The sequence below is a fragment of the Martes martes genome, assembly GCF_963455335.1.
Source record: "Martes martes genome assembly, chromosome: 14".
In the NCBI taxonomy this organism is placed as follows: Eukaryota; Metazoa; Chordata; class Mammalia; order Carnivora; family Mustelidae; genus Martes; species Martes martes.
In genome coordinates this window covers 5,774,253-5,800,239 of record NC_137902.1, presented here as the reverse complement: position 1 = coordinate 5,800,239, position 25,987 = coordinate 5,774,253, and the positions used below count along the sequence as shown (strand labels likewise).

Here is a 25,987-nt window from a genome sequence, read left to right as displayed (position 1 = left end):
CACCAATGAGCTCACAACATCATGAGGCCATTACCGAATCCGCCAGCCTTTACAGAGCACCAGCCATGTTGCAAGCCCTTGGGGATGAGAGTCAAAGGCCACAAGTCCAACTCTGAAAGACTTCACAGTATGAAGTGGAGCAGACAATGGTGTCAGAACAAGATGGCGGAGCAACCAGGGACAATGCCTACCACAACCTGAAGAAAAGAACTGGAGGTAGAGCGGGGAGGACAGTAGTCAAGGAGCTGTCCCAAGGGACAGAGGTTCACAGGCACAAAGGGGGAGGCATGGAGAACAGCATCCAGGGCTGAGAAAGCAACATACGTAGTAAGTAGTCACATGGATGATGAAATGGGGCAGGCACTGTGGTTACATTAGCATGTCATGCTTTTCACTTCATCTGTAGAGGACCTCAACCTGTTTAGTAAAGAGCAAAGTTCTAGGAGGGCCTCTGGTAGCTAAATGAACTGAACAGGATATGCTTGAGTTCTAAAGTTAACCAATGCTTGAATGGACAAAGGTAATGGAACCCAGCTCTAGCCCGACCCTGCTCATATATCTTTCGGGAGATTTAATAACGTACCCAGAGTTCCTAAAAGATTGGAAAGCTGCCTTCTATGATGGTTGACTGCTCTGGGCCAGCCAGCCCTAGGCTTCCAGCTGCCCTTACTTGGGAAACACACTCCCCAGGGATAATGTCCCTTTGCAAGTCTACAGAATATTGTTAAGCCCAGCCAGGGGACTCACGTGCACAGCTCATTCTGCATGCCTAAATGTAGTACCAAAGGAAGGTAGTCTATGTAAATCCGAGATGACGTATTTTAAATAATTTTTATACTGATTAAAAAAAAAACCTTCTTTAAAAGAAAAAGATGTCTGGGTGTCTGGCTAGCTCAGCTGGTGGAGCATGCGGCTCTTGATCTTGGGGTCATGAGTTTGAGCCCCAGGTTGGGGACAGAGATTAAATGAATGTTTTTAAAAAAGATATGCATGTATGTACTTATTTTCCATTGATACTTCATCTGTGCCTCCGTGAAATCCTGCTCCTTCCCTAGTCTGTAGCTCTCTTTGGACAAGTCATTTGACCTTTTCAGCCTTACCTTCCTCATCAGAAAAATGACAGATTTATGGATTGTCCCTACCATTTTTTGAGGTCCCAAGAATGTAGTATTGTGGTTTTAGGAGTCATTTTTATTAAAGGAAAATCCCCAGAGTATGTCCCATCATAAGGCTGGTTTATTGCACCTGCCTCCTGCCCTCCATCAACCCTTGGCTTTTGAGTAACTAGTGGTCCTCTGTTCTGGGAGGAGGGCAGAGGGAGGATTCAGGAGGGACTGCACACACACATGGTCTCAGGCACACAAGAGGCACTCCCTGAGCATCTGGGAGGGGGATGGTGGAAAGGGTAGTGGCCATAACCTGGGTGAGTTTCTAGTTTGGCATGCATCTCTGAAATCCCATATTCCGTGCATCTTACTAGCACTGATACATGCAAATAACATTTCAGTTTAAATTACTTTTTTTTAAAGTAGGTCCTTAATGGAAAAAATCGCTTAATGCCGAAAACAAACTGGTTGGCTATTAAAAAAAGAAAGCTCTGTGGGAGGAGTCTCTGGGGGAGAAAATTACTCAGCACGTCCAAGTCTTCTAACATGTTTATTTGTAAAGTGAGTGGCATGGAACCAACAGAGGCAAGATCTCCAGACATGACTGATAAGACATTTTGCTTTTTAGTGGAATATTCAAAAAAGGTAGTCAATCAGTGAAACTTTAAATCTACACTCTTCATTTTGGGGTGGTGGCACCATGAGGAGATGGAAGTTTTTCACATATTTATATTAAAACTTGCACTGGTCTGGGGTCCCTGGGTGGCTCAGTCAGTTAAGCATCTGCCTTTGGCTCAGGTCACGATCTTAGGGTCCTGGGATTGAGCCCCGAGTCCCGTGTCAGGCTCCCCGCTCAGTGGGGAGTCTGCTTCTCCCTCTCCCTCTGCCCCTCTCCCCTCCCCCATTCATGTATGCTTCCTCTTTCTCTCTCTGTCAAATAAATAAAATGAAAAAAAAAAATCTTGCATTGGTCTTGGAGTTCACAGTCACAGAAAATTTGCCCCATGGAGATCTGAGGTCAATCTTCAAACAGAAATTCTCTGCAGAAAAAGGAACTATTTTTTAGGTAGAAAATGTTTTAAATTCTATCTAATGACTACTACACATCAAAATAGAAGGGAGGGAGCCAAAAATTTACTAAAAAGCAAATGTATGGTTTTAAATGTGTTTATTATCAAAAGATAGGAACATAAATGAGCTAGCCAAAAAATAAAAAAGCTAACTGTGAAAAATAAGACGAAGAAGTAAAAAATTAAAAGTAGAAATTACTAAATTAGAAGCCATAAATCAAAGCTATAGATTCAATGACTAAATCCAAGGTTTAATTCTTCAGACAGACCACATCCATATCCAAAACTCTGATCTGTCCAAACAAGGAGAAAGATCAATTGTAAAGACAAAGAAATAGGTATATTTATAGGTACAGAATTTAAATTATAATCAAGTACTCCACATTCTTTACATTAATAAGTCTGAAAACATGGGTAGAAGATTTTCCAGGGAAAGAGGTTCCCAAAATTGGCTCCATAAAGAAATAGCAAAACCAATGGCCATGTAAGTAGCTGAAAAATCTGCAAGAGATTTATGTTCCATAGAGATGCTCGGCCCAGAGAGTGGTGAGGGAAAGTTTTGAAAGCCCAAAGACAGATTATTCTCTTATTATTTTTACTGTCCCCAAACACACACCCAAACACACACCCACAGTCCAAGGCGGGACGCAGGAAACTTGAGGATTATGGTCGATTGTTGGAATGGTCCTGATACTTCACTTCCCCCGTCTGAGCCCCGGTGAGCCGCTCGCTCCAGGGCAGAGATTTAGCTCGGCAGCTCCTCCTGCCAAGCCCACATGCCTCCATTCTGGGTTTGGCTAGAGGGTCAGACCCAAGCAGAGGCTAGAACTGGGCCTGAGTGTTCGAGATTGTCAGCTCTTGTGCCTCTCCCTCCCCCTACAAGAAGGTGCCTGGAGGGATGGGAGAGACTCGGAGCAAAACCCGATCACCAGATCGACAGCCAGTGCACCCGCAAACATAGGAACAGGCCTCACAAGGCCAGAACTGCCCCGTGTAAATCCCTGACGCACAGATTCCATACTTGCTTTCTGGTTTTAACCCACTGAATTTGGGGCCAATTTATTAAGCAGTATTGTTGTATCGATAAGCAACAGAAGACCACTTTGCCTTCTTAGTTTAAATGTGAAAAATCTTAATTAGAACACTAGGAAATTGAATTCAATAGCATATTAAAAATCCGATACGCCTTGAAAGAGTGAGATATGTCCATCAAATGTAAGGATGTTTCGATACTGGGAAATCCATCAATGAATAATTACATCAAAAAGTCAGTGAATATTTGGATCAGTAGATCAAAGGATTCAGAGAAAAAAAGGAAAAGATATGGTGCCTCAGTGTCTAAAAGGCAGTTAATAAAATTCAATATCCAATGCTGATTTAAAAAAAAAAATTCCTATTTGAAAACGAGAAATAGGGGCGCCTGGGTGGCTCAGTGGGTTAAGGCCTCTGCTTTCAGCTCGGGTCATGATCTCAGGGTCCTGGGATCGAGCCCCGCATCGGGCTCTCTGCTCAGCGGGGTGCCTGCTTCCTCCTCTCTCTCTGCCTGCCTCTCTGCCTGCTTGTGATCTCTGTCTGTCAAATAAATAAATAAAATATTTAAAAAAAAAAAAATAAAAATAAAAATAAAAAAAAAAAAAAAAAAAAAAGAAAACGAGAAATAGATCCTTCTTTAAAATAATGAAACTGCATCTTAAATCCACAGTCAATATCATAACTAGTGCCGAAAACACCAGGGGCCTTTCCACTAAAGCCCAAAATATAAGAGGGATTCCTACTATTTGCACAAGTTTTTGAAACTTCTTTATATTTGAGAGACTGCAAGAAAGCAATAAAAAAGAAATTCAGAGAAATAAATGTAACAGAAATTATTTATAGGTGATATGATCAGTTACCTAGGAAACCCAAGGAAATCAACTGAACTTCTACTAAAACCAGCAAGATATTTTAATAAACAGGCCAATCCCAGGATGTATATATATAAATCAATACAAAAATACTATTACTGAAATAAAATTGAAAATTGGATCCCATTTATAATGACAAGAAAAGAAAAATAACCAAAAGGGGGGAAAAAACCTAAAAAATCCTTTGTGAGAAATGGATGATAATGCTGTTCATCCAAAATTATGGCTCACAACAGGGTAGTGTCATAACACATAATCAGTAAGAGAGGACAAATGCCTCAATAACAAGGTGACCCCAGGATATGAATGGACAGAGTAAAAAAGGAATCATAAGTTGTTGGTAAACACGAGGAGGAGGGAATTCAACTGCATCAGTAGGTATTTAAAGAGAGTCTCCTTTCCTAGCTCTCTACCTGCCCCTCGCCCTTGCTTCTGAGCAAGAACTCATGTCTGGCTTCCATCCCTGCCCAGCTTCCCCAGCTGGATCTATGATCCAGGAGACTGGGAGGCAGAATGGCCTGCTGTGGCTCAGTTCCCTCCAGACCCCCCTCTCTTCTTGGATCTGTCTGCAGCACATTCATTCTGGCCTGCCCTCTGCCCTGCGAGAAGGGTAGTGACCCCTCCGCAAGCAAGCCCACTCAACCACAGGCCAAAAGCCAAATTCTCCCACTGGCTCCCACGTAATAGCTGATAGTTTGATCCCCAACGTTCGGCTCATGAGCAATCAATGTACTCTGAATCTAAGAAGGGAAGAGTGTGCTCTTTATTAGACTCCCAAACCCCAATGACCCTTGAAAACGTGAGTTGAGCACCTGGGTGGCTTAGTCAGTTAAGCGTCCAACTCTTGATTTTGGCTCAGGTCACGATCTCAGGGTCGTGGGAACAAGCCCATGTCAGGCTCCGTGCTGAATGTGGAGCATGCCTGAGATTCACTCTCTTCCTCTCCCTCTGCCCCCTCCCCCATGCACACATATACGGATGCGAGAGCTCTCATCAATCAATCAATTGATCAATCAATCAACCTACTCCATCCAAAAGAAAATAGAAAAAGGAAATCTATATTGGGCATGTATAAAAGAAATAGAAAGATAATGAATTTAAGTCCCATGTGAATAATTAGTTTAAATGTAATTAGATGAAATGTTCCATTTTAAAGGAAGAGACCCCGAGAATGGATTAAAATGTGAGACCAACTAGTTACTGTTTACAAGAAATGAACTTTGAGTATAACTACGATAGGTAGGTTGAAAATAAAAACAATAATAATAATAATAATAATGGAAAAAGATGCTCCATGCATACATACATACCACTAAGCATAAAGAAGCTGAATTGGCTGAATGAACACCAAAGTTAACCTAAAAGAATTACTACCTGAGATACGGAAGGATTTTGTAATGACATAAGGACATAAGGACATAAGCAGACATTAACAAGGTACAAAACCTACTAAGAGTTTCAAAACACATTGAGAAAAAAATGCATAGAACTGAAGGGAGAGAAAGTTTCTAGTTAAGGTTGTACTACTCTCTCAGCAACCAAGAGCACTGCAAACAACAAACCAGTGAGCTTCTGGAAGATTCAGTCGCACCACCCATCAACTCTGCCACGTGTAGAGCTCTCATCCAACAGCTGCAGGAACCACTCTCTCCCCCGCTGCTGCAGAACACTCGAAATACCGACCACACGCCGGGTAAAGAACTAGTCTCGGCAGATGTAAAGAACGGATCACAAAATGACATGAGAAATTAAAAACAAAATGATATCTTCTTAAATTCTCAGGTATGTGGAAATTAAGCAATGCATCTCTACGTAAGCCATAGGTCAAGGAATTAGACGACGGGGAAATTTAAAGTATTTTTAGCTACACAATAATACAAACTCGGCCCTTAAAATTTTGCAATATGCAGCTAAAGATGTGCTTCTGGGGATATTTCTATTCCTACATGGTTCTGTGGGAAAAGAAGAAAGGTTTTGGGCCAATAGCCTAAGGGTCACCACAAGAAGCTACAGGAAGAGCAAAACCAAAGACAAAATAGAAAGGAATACAAAAAGGGAGAAAGCTGGAAATAGATGGTAAAAGAGAAAGTCTTTGAAACTAAAGTTGTTTGCAATACTGGTAAAACTGTTAAACCCTTAGCAAGGTGAAGGAACACACAACTTACCAATTTCTGGAATGAAAGAGGACGTTATTATAGAGGATTAGGGTATCACAATAAGAAAATACTATGAAATACTGTATACCAATAAATTGTACTCAGATGACATGGATATGTTCTTTAGAAGTCACAAATGATCAAACTGACACAAATGAGAAATGTCTGTGTGGCCCTCTACCTGCTAAAAAAATTGAATTCATGCCCAATGCCCTTCTCCCAACACACACACGCACCCACCCCTGTCAGCGGCCAGATGACTACACGGATGGATGTTGTCAGACATTTAAGAGAGAAATAATAACAATCCTACACTAATTCTTTCCCAAAATACAGGAGGAAGGAAAATCTTCCTAACCCTCATTATGAGGCCAACATAACCCTTATATCAAAATCAGACAAGAATATAATGAGAAAAATATTATAAACCAATATCTCTTGAACACAGACTTAAAATCCTTAATATTAGGAAATCAAACCCAGTACTCTCTCTTTACACACACACACACACACACACAGGAGAAGAATGGGCAGTTCACTTGTGGATCTAAATTGTCCATATTCCCGGGACTAACCTAATTAGGCCACCCTGCTCTTATTTATTTAAAACTCTTCAGCCAAATGGATTTCACTATTCCTTTGATAACCTACTTCAATATTTCGTGATCTGGGCTTAGTTTTTAGGCTATTTCTACAAAGGACTGATGGTAAACCACCAAGAGAAAAATGTATTACAAAAATAAATAGGGTACAACCTTAAGAAATGTACTTTAAAATTACTGTGAGTTTATCAACAATGAGCTTTGATGTTCCCAAACAGTTGTATATAAAAACGGTTTTCACCCAAACTGCCGAAATCATCCAGTGTGGACATAAGTAAAAGGATAACCAAGGTCAATGGAAGGAAACAATATGAAACAAAGTAAAATTTGTGAATTGCAAATTAGCCTGATGGGAGGTTTTACGTTTTTTGTAGTTGGTTGCACTTAAGTTCTGTTTCAGAGTCATTTTTATCCCCCTGTTGAATTTTCACTTCAAAGGTTTAAAATGGAATAAAGAGAGAATGAAAAGAAAAACGTGAATATATATCTGAGTTTACCTTCACCTGATCACTAGGTGCTGGCTAGAAAAAACCCACCCCAAGGCAGCATACGCTTATTCATACCTATCTGTCCACCCGGCTGTTTCTCAGGGAAGTCACGAGAACAAGCTGGTAGAGACCTCTTCTGACTTCTTATTAAAGTATCAGCTCATATCTTCTACCCAATATAAACCTAATATCCCAAGTAGAATTGCATGTATTTCCTGGGATGTTTCTTTTGGATCACTTAAAGATACTAAGTCCCAGGCACCTGGATAGCTCAGCCAGTGAAGCAAGACTCTTGATTTCAGCTCAGGTCATGGTCTGGGGGTCATGGGATCGAGCTCCAGACCAGCTCTGTCCTCAGCACGGAGTCTGCTTGTCCCTGTCCCTCTGTCCCTCCCCCTGCTCTTTCTCTAATAAATATTTTTTAAAAGACATTAACTACCCTTTTTGTACCAAATATTAGGATACATGGTCTCTTTAAAGAAGATTTCCAAATATGCTGATGCATTTACATGAGAGGTTGTACACCGACAAAAAGTTTAAGTAGAGGGTAGAGTTTTAGAGAACGAGGTCAGTTGAAAAGGAAAAGCAGCGGCTGGAACGGCAGTTGGCTCACCATGTCAGGATATACTGAGCAGCTGTGATGTGCTCAGTACGGGGGACAATGGCGAACAACACGGATGTGGTCTCTGTCATCCTGGCACTTAAATACTAACCACAAAGACAAACAAGGGATCCAACATGATGAGCCCTTGGAGGGGCAATGGCACTTTGAGCACACTTAGCAGGGGGGTGACAAGGACCGAGACCCACCTGCCCTGCAGAAGTGACATTTCAGCTGGAGCCTCCCCGCAGAGGTGGAGAGCTCTGCCCTGAAAGGGCCGTGGATAGTTACAGCATGCAGCGGCAGCCACACAAAACCACCTTCCCTAACAAGACGCTGCTACCAATTCTGACACCTCTGCCGGCCGGCTGCCAGCTGTCAGAGCCACACCGGGTGCTAACAAAGCTCAGTATCTAATGAACGCGGGCGGTCGACAGACGGCTAAGATGGCTCCTGATGACCTCTGCCGCCCCGGGACTGCCATCCTGTGCAATCTCCTCCCCGGAGAGGGGGCTGACCTGCTCACTTGCTTCTCACCGACAGAATATGGCAACACTTCCATGAGTTGATTACAAAGCCTGGGGCTTGTGTCTTTCTAGCAGCCTCTCTCTGCTGCCATCTAAGCTTGCTCGCTTGCTTGGCTGAAGCTGGCCGCCATGTTGGACAGGGAAGGCAGGGAGTCCTCCTGCCAAGGGCTGGCTAGGAACGGAGACCCTCAGGCCATCAGCTCTCAGGGAACGAAATTCTGCCTATAACCAGGTGAGCTTGGAAGCAGAGCCTTTCCCAGTGCAAACTTCAGATAGGTGCATGGCCCGGGGGTCACCTTGATGACGGCCTGTGACAGAAGCTGAAGCAGAGGGCCCAGCGGAGTCCACACTCCTGACCCACAGGAACTTCGAGGTCATAGGCTGTGCTACCTTAGACCCCTGAGCTGTGGTCACTTGGTACACAGCAATCGATAACATGCATTCGTGTATGTGCATTCATAATTTAAGTATTTTCTACAGCCATCACAGACAAAAGTGATTAGGGGGGAGTCCTGCATTTTATGTGTGAAAGAGAACAGAGGACAGATAATTATTAAACCATCCATTTCCCTGGCAGGGAAAACCTATTTTAGCTAAACCCACACTTGTCCCTTTAATGCAGAACCAAAGGGCTATTGGCCCCTGAAAATGGGTCCCTAGACCTCTCTTTCCTGTCAGTCCCTGAGGGTCAAGGACCCACCTCAGGGAAAGTTCCAGGATCTACACAGTGAACAGCTCAAGTATCATTCTATCCAGCATCTTTCTGGAAAGATGTGCTGCTCTTTCCTCAAACCCCAATCCCAAGATCAACACAAGATGGGACAGCTGTGAAGGGTTCCAAATCTGGAAGGGCACGTGGGAGTCATGGTTCCTTCCATGGTGCCCACATGGTGAGCCACTGTGGGCTATGAAACCCACCCTCTAGTTTGGTTGTTGCTCAGCCTCCTGTAAGACGGAGCTGAAGCAAATTGCAAGTGCCTTATGCCTCAGTGGTCTTATCTGTAAAGTGGAAATAATTAGAGCACACCCCTCCCAGGATATAGTGAGGTTTTAATGAGAGGATTCACGTAGAATCCAGCATGCACTGAATGGTAGGTGCCATGCCAGGATTTTCACAATGACGTACTAGAATGCCCATTTCTACTGCCTATTTGCCTATTTGGACCATACCTCTTGGGCATAATCTTTCTGTGACACCTGCTTGCTTGTGTAACCTTGTACACATTGAACCTCCTAACTGTGGCTTTCATATCAGGAAAAGAGAGCAGTCACAGTATCTCCTTCCCAGACCCACGCACTGAGGATGCTTGGAAGCTCTTGGATCAACACTGACACACATTTACAAAAGCAAACACTCCTTTATGGAATTCCTTCATTCTATCCTCAAAGTAAGAGCAAGGACCCTCAGGAAATATGGCCATCGTCCAGACACGCAGGTAAGACTGTAAAAACTAGGAGTCGAGTGTGGTCTCATAATGTGTTGAACTGAGACTAAATGGTTATTTTTTGAAAATTCATTTGCTTCTTTGCAACTCAAGGGGAAAGGTAGCCAGAATCAGTAATTTAAGATTCAGGAGATAGACAATCTTGGTAGTGAGGGAAAAAATATCTTTCCATTTACTTATCTTTTTTTCTACAAATTGGGAAAAAAAAAATCCATGTTCAGTCTTAGAGTGGGACATTTTTATTGGAGTCTGGAATGTTCCAAATTTTATTGACTAGAAACACAAGGATTCAGAGCCTTTAAATAGCTATACTGCAGAAATCCCATACTCTAATTGGTAATTAGCACAAAAGAACTAAATGTATGTTCCATCCACAAAACATAAAAGATTCCTATTTCTACTGAAATCCTAAAAACACCTATCCAGCACCGTGATAAGCATTTTGTATTTTACATTTTACTTTCCTTGTCATTCTACTCTCCGTCCTCCTCCCAAACCTCTTTCTCAAGAAGCCAGTGCAAGGTGAAGCCTGGGGAAACCACACCCCTGGCCTGAGTCTCTGCCGTCACTCGTGCTCTTTCCAGCCCTATGCGGAGCCCACAGCATGTCCCATAAGTGGGGAAGAAGGACACGAATAATCATTTTGTTTGCTATAACCAAATATATCTGACATTATTAGGACAATCTCAAATGGTCCTGGTTAACAAAGAGATACTCCAGCCTGAGACCAATAAAAATGAAGAGTGAGACATGAGATTTAAGGCTGGAGGAAAGAAAGAGAGCCATCCTACTTTCCCAAACCTCTGCTGTCCCTGTGCTGACCTCTGGGACCTGCACACCCACAGCAGCAGGAGGGACGGCAGCTCACGGAAGTTGAGAACTTTGGGCTTCCCAAGGCATGAGCCCAAGCCTACGTCCTGGAACTGACAGTGGTACCTACTGTGTGCCCCCCAACTGGAAGGAAGAACTCAAATTACAAAACCCTCTGCCCAACATGCCCTTACTTCAGTGCTCACAGCATCCCAGTGAGGTAGGTTGTGTGCTTCTTTTCTCTCTCTTTTTTTAATTAAGAAAAAAAAAAATTAAGTAGGCTCCATGCCCAGCATGGAGCCCAACATAGGATTTGAACTCACAATCCTGAGATCAAGACCAGAGTCGGAATCAAGAGTTGGACACTTAACTGAGTCATCCAGGCACCCCTGTATCCTTAATTCTCCTTTGACAAATAAGGAAACCAAGGTTCAGAGAGAATCAGCAGTTTCCTCAGGCCACAAAGCTGGAAAGAGTCCAAGCCAGGCCTTCTCAGTCCAAGTCCGAGTTCTAGCACGCCCCAGGCACCCCTCAATGTCATCACTGCAGCACGGGAACACACAGCTCCCTCAGCTCTCTAACTGCACGTGGAGGTGACATCAGGAGAGAGAAGTTAAAGAGCCCTCCTTATGTGAAGTCATGTGTGCCCATAAGAGGAGCAGAAGCCTCTATTAGGGTTTTGTTCATGCTTTAAAAGAATTGTCTTGAGTTGGCCTTTCAAACTCTTTCCTATCTGGTCCCTTCTGCCACTCCTTTGAAATCACTTTCCTACTGAAACTCTGTCATCAACACCGTGGCCCCTCAGCTATGCTGAGTAAGAGAGAAGGTTGAAAGCACTTTCTCAGGGCGAGCAGAGATACGAAGAAAGAGGAGAGAGGCTGAACCACGCAGAACTGGGACAGGAAGCTTCCGGGGACCACCTACTCCAGCTGAGTAAACTAGGCTCTAAGGAACAGACTTTCCCCACTAAGAAACTGGAAGTAAGACTCCATGCATTGCGTACACTAAATCCACATTTCAGTGACAAATCAGGCATCTGATTTTTTTAGCTAAATCAGTAGAGAAATCACTCTGTATGAGATCGTGTTATTCATTCCAAGAGTTACAAAGATACACAGATGAGTGTTCCAGTTACCGGCTTGCCCCATTATACAATCTGCTCTCTATATTAGAACTTGAAAGTATGGAACAAATTCAATATACGTCCTGGAAGGCTCACAAGAATGGAATTCTGTTGACACCTCTGCTAGCAGAAAAGCGGCTTCTGGGAGCATATTCCGGCCTTGTTTCCCAGCTGTTCACATTCTGCCTCAGCCAGAGGAAGATGGGAACAGCTGACGGCTTCACCCCCAAAGCTCAGCTTGGCCCCATCATTAGCGCATCTCACCCCTGCAGCTGCCAAGGCAAAGACTAACATGCCAGCAGGAGAGCAGCTGACTCGCTTTTCTGACCAAGCTTTGGCGTATTGGAAGCTGAGAACCAGGGTGCCAGGTGGGTTCAACTCATTTTTTTGTACATCTGTAGGGTCTACTCACTCTACATGCCAGGAGGTGAGCAGCTGTGTCTGCTTTTCTCACCATCAAATCCCCAGTTCCTGGCACAAATATGAGATTGCTGTAGGCAAATAAATTTGTTGACTAAGATAACCCAGTGTTGGGGACTCCCCGTTCTGAAAACATGGTGGACTGAGCTGATTCAGATAGAAAACTTTCTCAAGACAAGCACATAAAAATGTTAAATAAAATGTGGGGGTTTTATAGTATATACATAACTAAACTAGAAAGAAAGCAAAGGAAATTACCAGGACCCATAAACTAAAAAAAGAATTCATAGCCAGTGCATTCACACCCTGCGAATGCCATCAATGCCATAGAGACCCAGCAGATATGGGGCTGCAGTCTAGGAACTGTCAGTTTAACAATGGGCAGTTTGATTGTTACCATAGGAGATGGGGAACTAGAGTCAGGACCCCTGCAGGATCCAAGTTCAAAGGGCTAGAAAAACTCTACCAAATGCTCCAGGGAAACTGCAAAGAGGCATGTATACCCTGAGAGCTCATAAGTGTTAGGGGGTCTCCCAGGAGAAATCAAAACCTCAAGCCTTCATCACGTGGGTGTAGACACCAAAATTACAATAATAATATGGCACATAATTCCCAAAATGAGAAATTAACATAAAAGCTGAGCTCAACTGAGTGAAATCCTTGAAATGCCCATCACAAGTAAATGAATTCCTACACTAGACCTCTCATAATCCCAGGTGCATAAGACTCCCCATAGAAGCAGTCATAGTAGAATGGGAAAAACTGAAAATGAGTTCACAATTCAAAATTGCAAAAAGAGATAACCCATGACTATATAGATTCAGCACCCTAAGAAATAGAAATAGTAGAATAATCTAAAAGGTATACATATATATGCATACATATGTGTGTAGATATATAATACATATATGTATATATATGTGTGTGTGAAAAAATATATATACATATATGTGTATATATATATATTCATTCTCTACCCTCCATCTCTTCAAAAGTTTTGAAGACATAAAATATAGAAACCACAATGGAAGATAATAAAAAACATTATTTATAAAGGATCTGGCAGGTTTAAAAAAGAAGAAAATAAAGCTGCTATAAATGAAAAGTAAAAGACATTAGAAAGGCAGAGTTAGTCCACAGACAGTTTAAAAAGCAATATGACATTTCTTGGAAGAGAACCAGGCAATGAGCTTTAGGCCTAGAGATACGACTCAGAGTGTAAAGCGGAGTGATAGAAACAAAGAGAAATTAAAAGCAGTATATGACTAAATGATAACGTCTTGTTACATATAATAAAAGTCCAAAGAAGGTAATGGAGAAAATAAAGACAAGACTGTAACTGAAGAGATGATGATGGAGAGTTTTTAATAATTGGAGTCAAGACACATGTCAAGAGCAGAAATACACAAATTAAAAATAAATCCAGATCAAAAAACATGAAAAAACTTCAGAACCACATAACAAACAAACAAACAACAATCTTAAGAGCAACCAGAGAAAAAGGCAGGTTTAGTGCAAAGGAATCATTGTTAAACTAAAGGCTCCTCAACAGTAATAGCAGAGACCAGGATACAATATATAATATCTGCTAGGCGACAATAACCATCAACCTGGAATTTTATACACAGGTAACATAACATTCATGAAAAAGGGAAAACAAACATTTTTCAGGCAAATGCAGAGATCTGTTACTCATAGATTTGTTATTTATAGATCTTCAATGAAAGACCACTTTGAAAAGAAGCAAACTAAATCCAGGAGGCAGAAGTAGTTTGTAAGAAACCATGATGGAAGAGAGGAACTGGCTGCACTGGACCAATCCGAATAATCCAGGACTATAATAAACAAAAACAGGGGCTCCCACATGGCTCATTCAGTTAAGCATCTGCCTTCCACTCAGGTCACAACCCCAGGGTTCTGGGATCAAGTCCCTCATCAGGCTCCATGCTCAGCAGGGAATCTATTCACTTGCTGCCTGCCTCTCTTTTCTCTCTCTTTTCTCTCTTTCTTTGTCAAATGAATGAATAAAATCTTAAAAAAAAAAAAAAAAAGCCTACCACTGCCCCGTAACATTTTTTGATAATGTGTTTCAAAATGATAGAATAAAATGCTAGATAACAACAGTCAGTGGGAGAAGAGATGAAAGGCATTAAGCATTCGTAGCCTGTAGTACAGTTTGAGAGGAGGCCAGAGTTACTGACAACCTTTACACTCTGGTGCCTGAGGTGCAAATGTTAAAAATTTAGCAATACTACTAAAACTGTGGAAATGGAATATATAACCTCCAAATTAATAGAGTTGGACAGAAGTAGGTGTAAATAATCCTTCAGTAATATAATAGAAAACAGAAAAGGAAAAGTATCTAAAAATATCAATAATAAATAGAGTTCAAAATTTTCAAAAGTCACAATAAATGTAAATGGGTAAAATTAGTTGGTTAATAGGCAGCAATTACAAAGTTTTTAAAAATCTAGGAATATTTTCTTTATGATGGACACTTGTAAAATATAACATGAAAAATTTTTAAGTAAAGAGATAGGAAAAAATACACCAGAAAAACTTTAGCCAAAAGAAAATGGATATAGTAATTTTGTAGTAAATAATGTGGTATATAACAATTTATCTTAGACAAATCTGAGGCTGTACACAGTTGAATGGATGAAACCAACTAACCTCAAAATGCATAATTCAAAAACTGACAGAATTATAAGGAGAAATGGAAAACCCATGACTCCATTAGATTCTTAAAACCTCTCTTAGAAACAGAAACACTGAACAAAAACTATTTGTCATAATATGATGTGACATCAGCTAATAAGCTAACCTAATTGACATATCAAGAACCCTATACCCAATACATTATTTTCAAACACATATGTAATTTTTACAAAAATTAACCATACATGAGCTCATAAAGAAAACCTTAAATTGATGAGAGTAAATAGGACACAGATGATTTTTTCTGACATAAGTGCAATAAAATCAGGTACCAATAGCAAAGGAACTACCCTTCCTCAAGCATTTGGAAGGCAGAACACACACAGACCAATCAAAACATATATCTAAATAACTTAGTAATACAAAACAGACACAGGGGAACCTGGATGGTTCAGATGGTTAAGCATCTGCCTTTGGCTCAGGTCATGATCCCAGGGTCCTGGGATCTAGCCCCATGTCAGGCTCCCTGCTCAGCAGAGAGTCTGCTTCTCCCTCTGCTTCTCCTCCCACCCCCCACTCATGCTCGCATAAGCTCTCACTCCAAATAAAGAAAATAAAATCTTCAAAAAAAAAAAAAAAAGAAAGACACAAAAACAAAACCCCATAATACAAATTATAGACTATTTTGGATGGAATGATAACACAAAACTGGAAGCAAAATGTGTGCAATAGTGAAAGGAGTAATCAGAGGGGGTGCTTTCACCCTTTTTGACTATAACAGTAGAGGATGGCTGAAGGTGGAAGAGCTAAGCTTGCAACAGAAGTAAGAAATGGAACAGTATCAACTCCAAGAAAGTAGAAGAAAAGGACAAGGATTTCATGAAGTGGAAAACAAAACAAAAAAGATCTACAAAAGAAGAAGTCAACTCTCAAATTTCTCATGAAGAAGCACCACACCCTGGTATGAAGTGCCAACATCTATTAAGCAAAAAATCACCTTGTATACCTACAGCTGTCCTAGGAATCAAAAAAGAAGCAGCACCCTAGCTCTCTTTCTGAGGCTAACAGTAAAGCTTTGAAATGAAAATAAAACAGACATTTAGAGAAAGGAAAATTAGAGTCTAAAGTTGGTCATGAGCATTGCCCTAGAGTGGCTAAAGTATAAATAAAATATTAATAAGTGGAATTCAACATTATATTTTAAAAATGCATCCAAATCATGGAGGATTCATCCTAGCCATTCGAGGATGGTTTAACAATATAAAATCTATTAATGCAATACATTACACTAATAACAGAAGAAAGTGGGGGAAAGCAACAACACATGAAAAAGTGATCTATCCAAAAATGTTTAGGAAAAGCTTAAAAAAAATTAAACAACCATTTATATATGTTAAAAGGAAAACATTTTAATAAACCAGCAGTATAGGGAAATGTTCTTAACATGATAAAACACATCTAACAAAATTTTACAATGAACATCATAATTGTGAAAAGCTAGTTATTCTCACTGAAGTTGAGGAAAAAAACCCAGGGACACTTCAGTCACCATTTGTGTTTACCACTGTAATGGAGGGGCTAACCAATGAAAGAAGAAAAATAAGAGGGATAGAAGGAATAAGAACTGTAAAGAAAAAAAAAACAATTTACTATTATTTTCTGGTGGTAATTCTTGTAGAATTTCTATGAAATCAATTTACAAACTATCAGAATAAAAATCAAGCAAATTTACTGAATTCAAAAACTAAGCACAAAAATCAGTAATGCTTACTTACACTGAACAGAAAACATCTATGACAACCTTTTTAAAAAAAGACATAATTCCACAAATAAAACAAGAATAGCCATAAGCTCGTATTTGAAGAAGCTGAGAAATAGACACGTGTTCATTACCAGTCTGTCTACATTTGTATGTGTTTTAAATTTTCCATACTAAAAAGTGAAAACCTAAAAATAAAAACAATGATAACATTCAGAATAACAAATCTATTAGGTATCTAGGGTACCTCAAAATATATCTTACAGAGATGTGTAAGAGCTTTAAGGAGAAAATGATTTAAAATTTATTGAATAACATTAAAAAACAATGAATAAGGAAGTGACCAGGGATGCCTGGGTGGCTCAGTTGGTTAAGCATCTGCCTTTGGCTCAGGTCACAATCCCAGGGTCCTGGGATCAAGTCCTGCTTTAGGCTCCTTGCTCAGGGAGCCTGCTTCTCCCTCTGGCTGCTACTCCCCCTGCTTGTGTTCATGTGCTCTCTCTTTCTCTCTCTGACAAATAAATAAATAAAAATCTTTAAAAAAAAAAAAAAAGTGCCCATATTCATGAAGCAAAGCTTCGATGTCGTGAGTTAGTCAATTCTCCCTCAAATTAATCTGTAAGTCCCCATAGGGTATCATGCAGAAATTATCAAGATTATTCTAAAGTTCATATAAAATATTAATGTTTTAAGAGTAGTCCAGAGAACTTTAAAGTAGAGTCGGAAGAGTAAGAGGGGAAATTAATGTTCTTTGAGCATTTAGCACGAGCTGTCCGACACTTTCCATGTATTATCTCATTTACTCCTCCCTGCACCCCTGTGGGGGCAGATACTTTATTGTCACCATTTCAAGGAAGGAGAAACTGGGGGAAAAACTTGCACAATTTGTGCAAGGTTTAGAATGATCAATCTTCATGGTTTGCCCAGTATCAAGGGTTTCCTGCAACATGGGATTCTAAGTGCTAAAACTGGGAAATTCCTGACAACATAGGATATTGACCACCTTCCCAAGGTCACATGTAGGTTAACTGGGTGGCAGAACTGATATGTAAACACTCACAAGCTGACCTCAGTGTCTGCCCTCTACACCACTATATGCCAACCAATCTAAACACTCAGGGCTGATTACAAAGTTTATAGAAACCTGAACACAGGAGGATGCTGGAGATAGGATAAATAAATGTCCAACAGAACAAGGAACCCAGAAGCACATCTGTCTATACTTTGTATTTATCAGAAGGGAGAAAGGAGTCAACAAATTTTAGCCCAGATGATTAGTTATCCTACCTATATGTGAAAAAAATAGACGCTGACTTCATATGACAAATAAAAAAATAAAGTCTAGTTATACTAAAAGTGAACACTGAAAAGTTAAAATTTAAAATAAATTCTTCTTCTTCTTCTTCTTCTTCTTCTTATTATTATTATTATTATTATTATTATTTTAAGTAGGCTCCATACCCAGCATGGAACCCAATGTGGGGCATGAACTCCCAACCCTGAGATTGAGACCTAAGCTGAAATCAAGAGTCTGGCATTTAACTGATTAAGCCACTCAGGTGCCCCTAGAAGAAATTATTTTTAAATCTCTATTGGAGCTTAGGAAAGAGAAAAATATTCAACCAGACCTAGAAAAGTGAGCAAATGATAAGACTAAATAACTCAAAGAAGAAACACAGAAAACAATATGGACACATAAAAAGAGTCAGAGTCTCTAGCAATCAGGAAATTGACAATAAAAATAATGAAATAGTTCACATCCAGCTTGGCAACATTTAAAAGTCTGAAATCGCCAAGTATTTGCAAAAAGACAGGTAACGAGAACTTTCTAACAAGTACACATGTCAATTGGTACAACCAATTTAGAAAGTAATGGAGTAAAACACGTAAAAGTGGAAAATTGCACATACTGCCCAATTCATTTGTAATAGATTCCCTAGAACTCGTGCCTGTATTAAGGAGACAAGTGGAAGTATCCCTGCTCCACTGCAGTATCAGAAGTTGGGGAAAACAGTTTTATCAATAGGAATGCACAATGTATGGCTCATTCAATTAAAAGGAGTAAAGAAAGCACATGTATCAACATGAACAAGGCTTTAGAAATACTGATTTAAAAACAGCAAGTTGTAGAAGGCAATTGTATACAGTAGGGTACTGTTCACATAATATTTAAATACAAAAAATATTGAATATTGATTAGAGATAGGTAGCAGATGAGACTGCCCAATTTTTTAAGCACTCATCTAGAAGCTAAGCTCTTAATATAGACTTGAGAGGACATAAAATCTTAAAAGATAAAAAATGTCAATATGATGCTGAATTATTCAGGTTCTCCAACCTATCTATCAGTTGGAGGCAAGGTATATTATATATATATAATATATATATTATATATTGGGCATTAACACACAAGGATGCAGAAGGAAAAAGGAGCTGGAAGAAGTACGAAGACTGAAATGGCAGCCCGTCAGACAGCATGAATTTCAATGGGCACATTTCAATTGGCAAATAAAGCATATTTGAACTGCACTGCCATTCTGCTTAAAACTAAGCTCAATTATAATCTCATTGCTCTCAATGTTATAAATTATGGCAAAGACAGAGTGCAGAGCACATGGACTACAAAATGTTCCCCGAGGCTAGGTTAAGACCTAGTCTCCATCATGAGACAGCCCCAACACTGCCCTACATCGGCAACTTAGCAGATACTCACCATCTGCCGCCGTGGTTTCCTCCTCTGTAGATGGAGGGTAATCGCAGGACCCGCGGCAAGACTTTCATGAGATGGTGGGAGCAAAGAGCTTAGAACTGCCCCTGGCACCAACGCACGCAGTAAATGCCTTTTTAAGTAAGTCTGTGCTGGTATAAACACTTTGGGTTTAATAAAATACTAAAGAGACACATAAAGAAAGAGCTACTTGAAATGCATAGAAACTATTTCTTGAAACATTCTGTCTAGATCATATCAACTTCACTTTCTCAATCCCAGGGAGCTGATAATTAAAGAATTGTACATACCGCAGAGTTGTTTAATACAGATCTCAGTGGGTACACAGCCAAAGGGCTACAGGGCTGGCCATTTGGTATACAAGAAACATCTGAAAATGTTTCTCACACCTGTCTTTATAAATCATAGATACCGCAGGAACAGTTCAGCTTAAAAAGGCTCTTGGAACACAAAACAAAACAAAAAAAAAATTTTTTTTTCAATTGTAGTGAGTTCATTAAGGCATCATCTATACCAGGAAGAAAGATGGTTAGCATCTTTACATGATGCAGTTGCATTGCTTTAAAAAAAAATCTTCAGTTTCCACAGCTCCAACATCTATCTAATTAGGTATATATTGACTTCTGGCATTTGTAGATTTTAAAAGAAAGTTTTAAAACATTTAAAAATTGATGTAATTTTTGTTTCCACAAGGAAGGAACAGAAAGAGCCAAATGACAATTAAGAGAAAGAAAGCGTGTCTCTATGTAGGGAGTGGTAAGCCCAGAAGCACAGGCTGACTTCTGAACGGACATGGCAGACCCACAGGTGTTTACCTGCACTCCCTCCTGAAACCCCACAACAGGAATAATAACAATAATTTTTAAAACAATACATTGGAGAGAAGATAACAGGTAAGGGAGAACAACAAAGCTTTCCAAGATGGAGGAGGATAGATGAGTGGTTCCTTACTTAGTGGAGAAGAAAGGGCTGGAACCCTGCTGCTTGGAGAGGAGGGAAGCTATTGAGAAGGGGAGATAGATGAGCAGAACATGAAAGTGCTTGGGAACAGGAGACATGAGCACCTCTGATTGCTAATACAGGCTGAGCTGAAATATCGTCCAAGAAGTTAGGAGCCCTAGATCCCTTGCAAAGACACCATGGCGAGGCGATGACCCCTTCCTCTCTGACAGATGAGGAGATGTATTTTCTGGAGACACTGAAGCAGAGAAGTTCTGTGCTCAAGGACCTCAGGCATAGCTGAGGGAGGGAGGGGAAGCAAGGTGCCAAATTAAAAACAAAAGGATGAATTAAAACAAAACAAAACAAAAAAAGAAAAAAAAGCAAAGCACACTTCAGAGTGAGACATCCACTATAACCCTTTTCCCCTTTGCTCAGCTCACAGACCATCTAGACAGGCTTCAATCTCCTCAGCAAGAGGATGTGCTTCTCCTCTGGGAAAACGGATCAGCCTAAGAAAGAGGATACGGTCAGTGATTACGAAGGTCCCCACAACAGAGTGGTGCTCTGGAAGCACACAGACCTTTCAATCTGCCCCTTAGTGTCTCATTATTAAACATAAACAACCAAAATTCAGACATCTAAAGAAATTCAGAGATTATAACAAATGGGGGTGGGGAAGAATTTCAGGACTAATGATGAGCATGAAGTAAACAAAAAATGCTCAAAAAATAAATATTAATATACTCTAAGAGTTCATCAATATCTTACATTTTTTACACAAAAAATTTAAAAACAACAGAACAGTACAGAAAAAAAAAAAGAAAAGAAAAGGAACATTCGTAGAACAGAAAACATCTGGAAGTTAACTATCTGGTAGAAATGAATAACTCAATAGCAAGGTTGGAAAATGAAACTAAACTCTCCCAGAAAGTAGAACAAAAATGAAGAGATGAAAAATAAATAAGGAGGTTAGAGAATGTCTCCAGGAGAGTGGGATAGACATCCAGCTGATAGCAGTTCCATAGAAAGCATGACAAAAAACAGGAAGGAAGAAATAACTGAAGAAATATTACAAGAAAATGGACTAGAATTTCACAGCATGGATTTTCAAACTGAAAGGGCCATAGAGTTCCCACCATGATAACTGATAAGAACTTAAAGTGAATCATCATGACATGTAAAAATACTAGGGGTAAAAATATGATAATAGCTTCCATTGGGGAAAAAAATAGTCTATATTTAAAGGACTGACAGAGTGCTATCGAGTTCTCAAGCAGCAAGGGGCACACAGACAGTAAAGGAATATCTTATCAAACCCTGAGGAAATGGGACTTCCACCCTGGGATTTTATACCTAAACAAACTAGCAGTCAAGCGTGGAACATATACCCAGATTTTTACACAATGTCTGGCAGGCACACATTCTGACCTTTCTTACAGAATCTGTTTTGTTTAAAATACCAATGTGCATAGCTAAAAATATGTACTTTTCCATTTTCCCATGCAGTTAGCAGTGGCCCCGTGTCTCAGGCTGATTAACAGAAAATCTGCTACATAGGTTTCTGGAAGTAATCATATTTTCCTCCTAAAAGAGATTTGGCTGGCTCTGCTCTTCACCTCTTCTGCCCTATTACTGCCTAGAATTCAGGTACAAAGCTAAAAGGGAGAACAGCTGTCATGAGACCAGGGGCCAGAAACATAAAGGCAAGAGTCAACACGTAAAGATACCAGTGACAAACAAAAGTAAAATCCTGGGTCTCTGATGGTCTCATGGACCCACTACACCAGCTACTACATGGCTTACTTCACAACTGCAGGTCATATAAAGATTAAAAAAAAAAAAAAATTCTGTAGTCAGGTTTTCTGTTACTTGCTGCTGAATATTCCTAGCAAGTTATCAAGTGGTTTTACCTCCCATGCACCCTTCCTCAGGAAGTTACTAGAAATGTGCTCCACAAAAATAAGGAACTAAAGTAAGAAAGAGAAAGTTACAGTGCTCAGAAAACAGGTGATCCCCGAGAGGAAGGATGCAAAATGAACTGCAAGTATCTTTAGTAATAAGGATAGTCTTGAGACCACAGCTGTTACTGTATCCTAAAAAGTAAGTAGTTTATATTGGAACAAAAGGATAGCGGGCTCCAGGAGAGAGAACACTAAATATAAATAAATAATGGATAGATTACCTGATGTGTTTGATCATGTTGAAAGGAATTTAATAGTTCTCCCAGAAAGTCTGGAAGGTAGAGATTGGTACACAGGAAATAAAGGGGGGGGGGGGAGGCCTTTAAAAAAAAAGCAATTATTAACTCTAGGAAAAACAAAAAGTTGCAAGAGGTATGAAATGGAATCATAGAACACTGTGTGGCTCGACTGTGAACAATATTTGCAAAGTCTTTATAGTGTAAACATTGAATTTTGTTTTTTAAAAATTATGGCAACACTATACTGGAAAGTTGGAGAGAAGAGAGGCCAGTGTGGCTAAAGTAGAATGAGCAAGTGGGGGAATGGTAAGAAAGGAGATCATAGAAGAAAACAGGGATTAAGTTATCCAGAAGTTTGAATTTTCTTTCCTAAGAGCCGTAGAAAGCCACTGGAGAGTTTTAAACAGGAAACCAGCATGATCCAACTCATGATTGAAAATGATGACTTTGGCTGTAGCATTGGGAAGAATACAGTGTGCAGGGGCAGGGGGGGAGAGCCAGTGGACCGGTTAGGAGGCTACTCTAGCAGGGATATCAAGCTTCTACGGAAGAGAGAAAAATAAATAGAAAAGAAGGGCTAGGTGGGGGAAGGCATACTTCGAAATGGTGGGAAGAGGGCAGATGGGAATACATCTTGGAGGCTGGTGGTCTTTAGAGAGAAAGGGATGACTTTCTATGTGTTAGCATGAGACATCTGGAGAGACAGAGGGTGTTATTACTGAGTTGGGAAGACTGGAGGAGGAAAGGATTGAAGAGTAGAGGGGTTGGTGTCTAGGGTGCTGTTTCGGACCTGTTAGGTACCAAGTAGGCAATCATTTTGGGTCAGAGGGGTAAAACACAGGGAGAAAACCCCAGGATATACTCTGCCTTCAACAAGTATTAATTCCTCCTTTTCTCTTGCCAACACAAAGACACGTTTTATCATACGCTTGGATTTTTAAGCAACCTCAATGCTATGATTTGGGGGCACTGATTGATTTAAGAATTGATACTGAGAATCCAAAGATAAACAAGCAGTGAATTCTGGGATATCACAACCTATCCCCATACAAAATGTTTAGGTCTAACTGGTTTTCTGTTGGAGTCAGATCTACCCCTAGGAAAATCTCTCTCCACCAAAAGTCCCCTACTCCAAGAATAATTTCCATTAACTTGATTTACTAAATGTTTTCTTCTAAAACAAAGAATCAATATTCTCCATGCTCAATGGACTTCTATGCGTATAGAGCATATACCAAGTTAAGGACCACCTCAGGCACACGTTGAGATTGTTTGAGTTTTAAAAAGTTCCTTCTCAATAAACATTCAAAAAGGCCAATTTGTACAAAAGTCTTTCAAAAACACTTTTGACTACTATTTTTTTGACTACTATCAACGCAGGTCTTTCAACAGTCAGCAGTATTCTTTCTTGGCTTCCCCATTGTTTTTCATTGCCTTGTGCAATGCTTTTATTTAATCATTAATTCCCCAATTGGTCTTCATTGCTGTGTGGATTTTAACGAGAGCTGGGTTTTAGCCACATTACAGTAGACGTGGTGGGGGTGGAGGGTAGCAGTGGCAATTGCAAAATAAAACGTACCATAAAGTGGTAACGGCTCATGATTGAGGCCAGTTGTTGAAAAATAAATGCCTGTTACAGAGAACCATAGAAATTTAGAGTTGGAGGCCAAGGCAAGCCATTCATTGGTAGGCTGACAGCGCCTCTAGCGGCCGAAAGACAGCGTTGACGGCGTCCCGGGGAAGCTTCTGAATTTTTAAAAAGGCACCTGCTGGGTGAGTCCTCATTATGCAAAAAACAAAAGCTCCACAGGTGCCCAATTTGAAGGGGATACGACTCGAGGAAATCTAGATCCGTAAAACAGCTATAATACCTACATTTCAGTTTAACTTTGAAATGAGTTGTCACTTTACACGGGTTGATTTAAGGATTATTTATAGCCGAGAAACGACGAAGTGGCGGGAGGCGGAAAAATTCTGCTCAAGCTTGGCCGCCACACACAACGAGGGAGCGATCCGGAATGGGGGGAAAAAAAAAGTGGGGAAGAAAACTAAAAAAGTAGGTGAAGAGTCAATTTTTCAAAACATGGAGACCGCTGGGGAACGCAGCAGGCGCACCTGTGCAGGAGCGGATGGCTCACCTGTGTGGTTACGGGGCCTCCTTCAAGTCCGTGGGGGAGGCGGGGTGGAAAGGAAACTTCATGGAGGGCTGACCCAGGACTGACCCAGGACTGGAGAAGTGGGGAATGGATTCGCTAAGGAGGGTGTCAGGAAGAGGACCCGACGCACACGTGTAAGTGTCAAGACTTGGACACCCTGGCGAAGGACACCCGAAAGGGGAGGGGACCCGAGGCTGTGCCGTCGGGGCGACGCGCCGGCGTCTTGCGGGCCCCGAGCCAAGCGTTTCCTCCTCGCCTCCCCACCCCCGGGGGAATTAGCACCTTAGGGAGGAAGGGCTCCCCTAGATGGACCCCGCGCGCCGCCCCGCCGCTCGGCGTCCCCCCCCCCACTACCCCCTGCGGCGCGAGGTGCCCCCGGGGGACGACCCCCAGCCCGCGGACGGCGCCGGGCGGGAGAGGAGGGCCAGGGTCCGGCGGGGGAGCTGCCGGGGTCGGCGACTTACCTCGGGCCGCGGGGGGCGACAGCAGAGCCCCGGCCAGGGCGAGCAGGAGGGCGCGGGCGGGGGGCGCGGGCGGCGGGCGCGCTGCCATGGTCGCCGGCCTTCGGTGCAGCAGCTCTCGGGGCCGGGCGGCGAGCGCTGCACCATCCCACGCGGGCGCCGAGCGGGGGCCGGGCGGCGCGACCCGAGGGACTTCCTGCCGCGGGGAGTCAGCCCCGGAGCCCTCGCGCAGCGCCCGCGCCGCCGAGGAGCGAGTCTAGGCTTTCATTTTTTGGAAAAAGTTTTCCCCCGGTGTGTGCGTGTGTGCGCGCGCGCGCGGCGCTGGCACGAGCCAGCCTTGACCGTTGCAGTAAAAGAGCGAACTGTCCGACTTGGCCCGGGGACGAGGGAGATCGTTAGTGAGAGAGGGCAGGCCTGTGAAATGGATCCACGGCCAGCAGTCACCGCTCTCATTACCACGGAACAAATTATCGTCTCCCCCGCACCCCCGCCCGCCGGCGGCGTCCCGCGGGTCCTAGAGACCGCTCGGGGGGCCCCCGCCAGGGTCCCGCCCAGAGCCGGCGCTCGCCCACTCCCGGGGGTGGTGGGGTGAGGGGGGTGGGGGCGAGGGGGGCGGCTCGGTGCCGGGCGCCTCGCGGGCCGCGCGCCCCGGCGGCACAGACGTGGCTCGGTGGCGGCGCGGGCGCCCGGAGCGCACACATCCCCGCCCCGGGATGATGTGGCCGCGGGGCCCCGGGCGTCCGGCTGCCAAGAGCACACGCGGCTGCACGGTCCAGCTTTCCAGGCTGAGGCTGGAAATGATGACTCGGCTGCTCGCTCCCCGGCTCGCCG

General features: G+C 42.0%; 1 protein-coding gene across 1 annotated transcript in view; it reads right to left on the bottom strand.

Moving 5' to 3' along the window:
* Positions 1–25,649, bottom strand: part of ADAM12 (ADAM metallopeptidase domain 12) — a gene marked incomplete at its 3' end in the record, with an annotated part of 325,053 nt that extends 299,404 nt beyond the window's left edge. The window contains 1 exon segment of the mRNA XM_080822952.1: positions 25,160–25,649. Coding sequence (XP_080679078.1) covers positions 25,160–25,247 — 88 coding nt within the window. The 5' untranslated portion in view covers positions 25,248–25,649.
* Between the last annotated feature and the right edge of the window lie 338 nt (positions 25,650–25,987).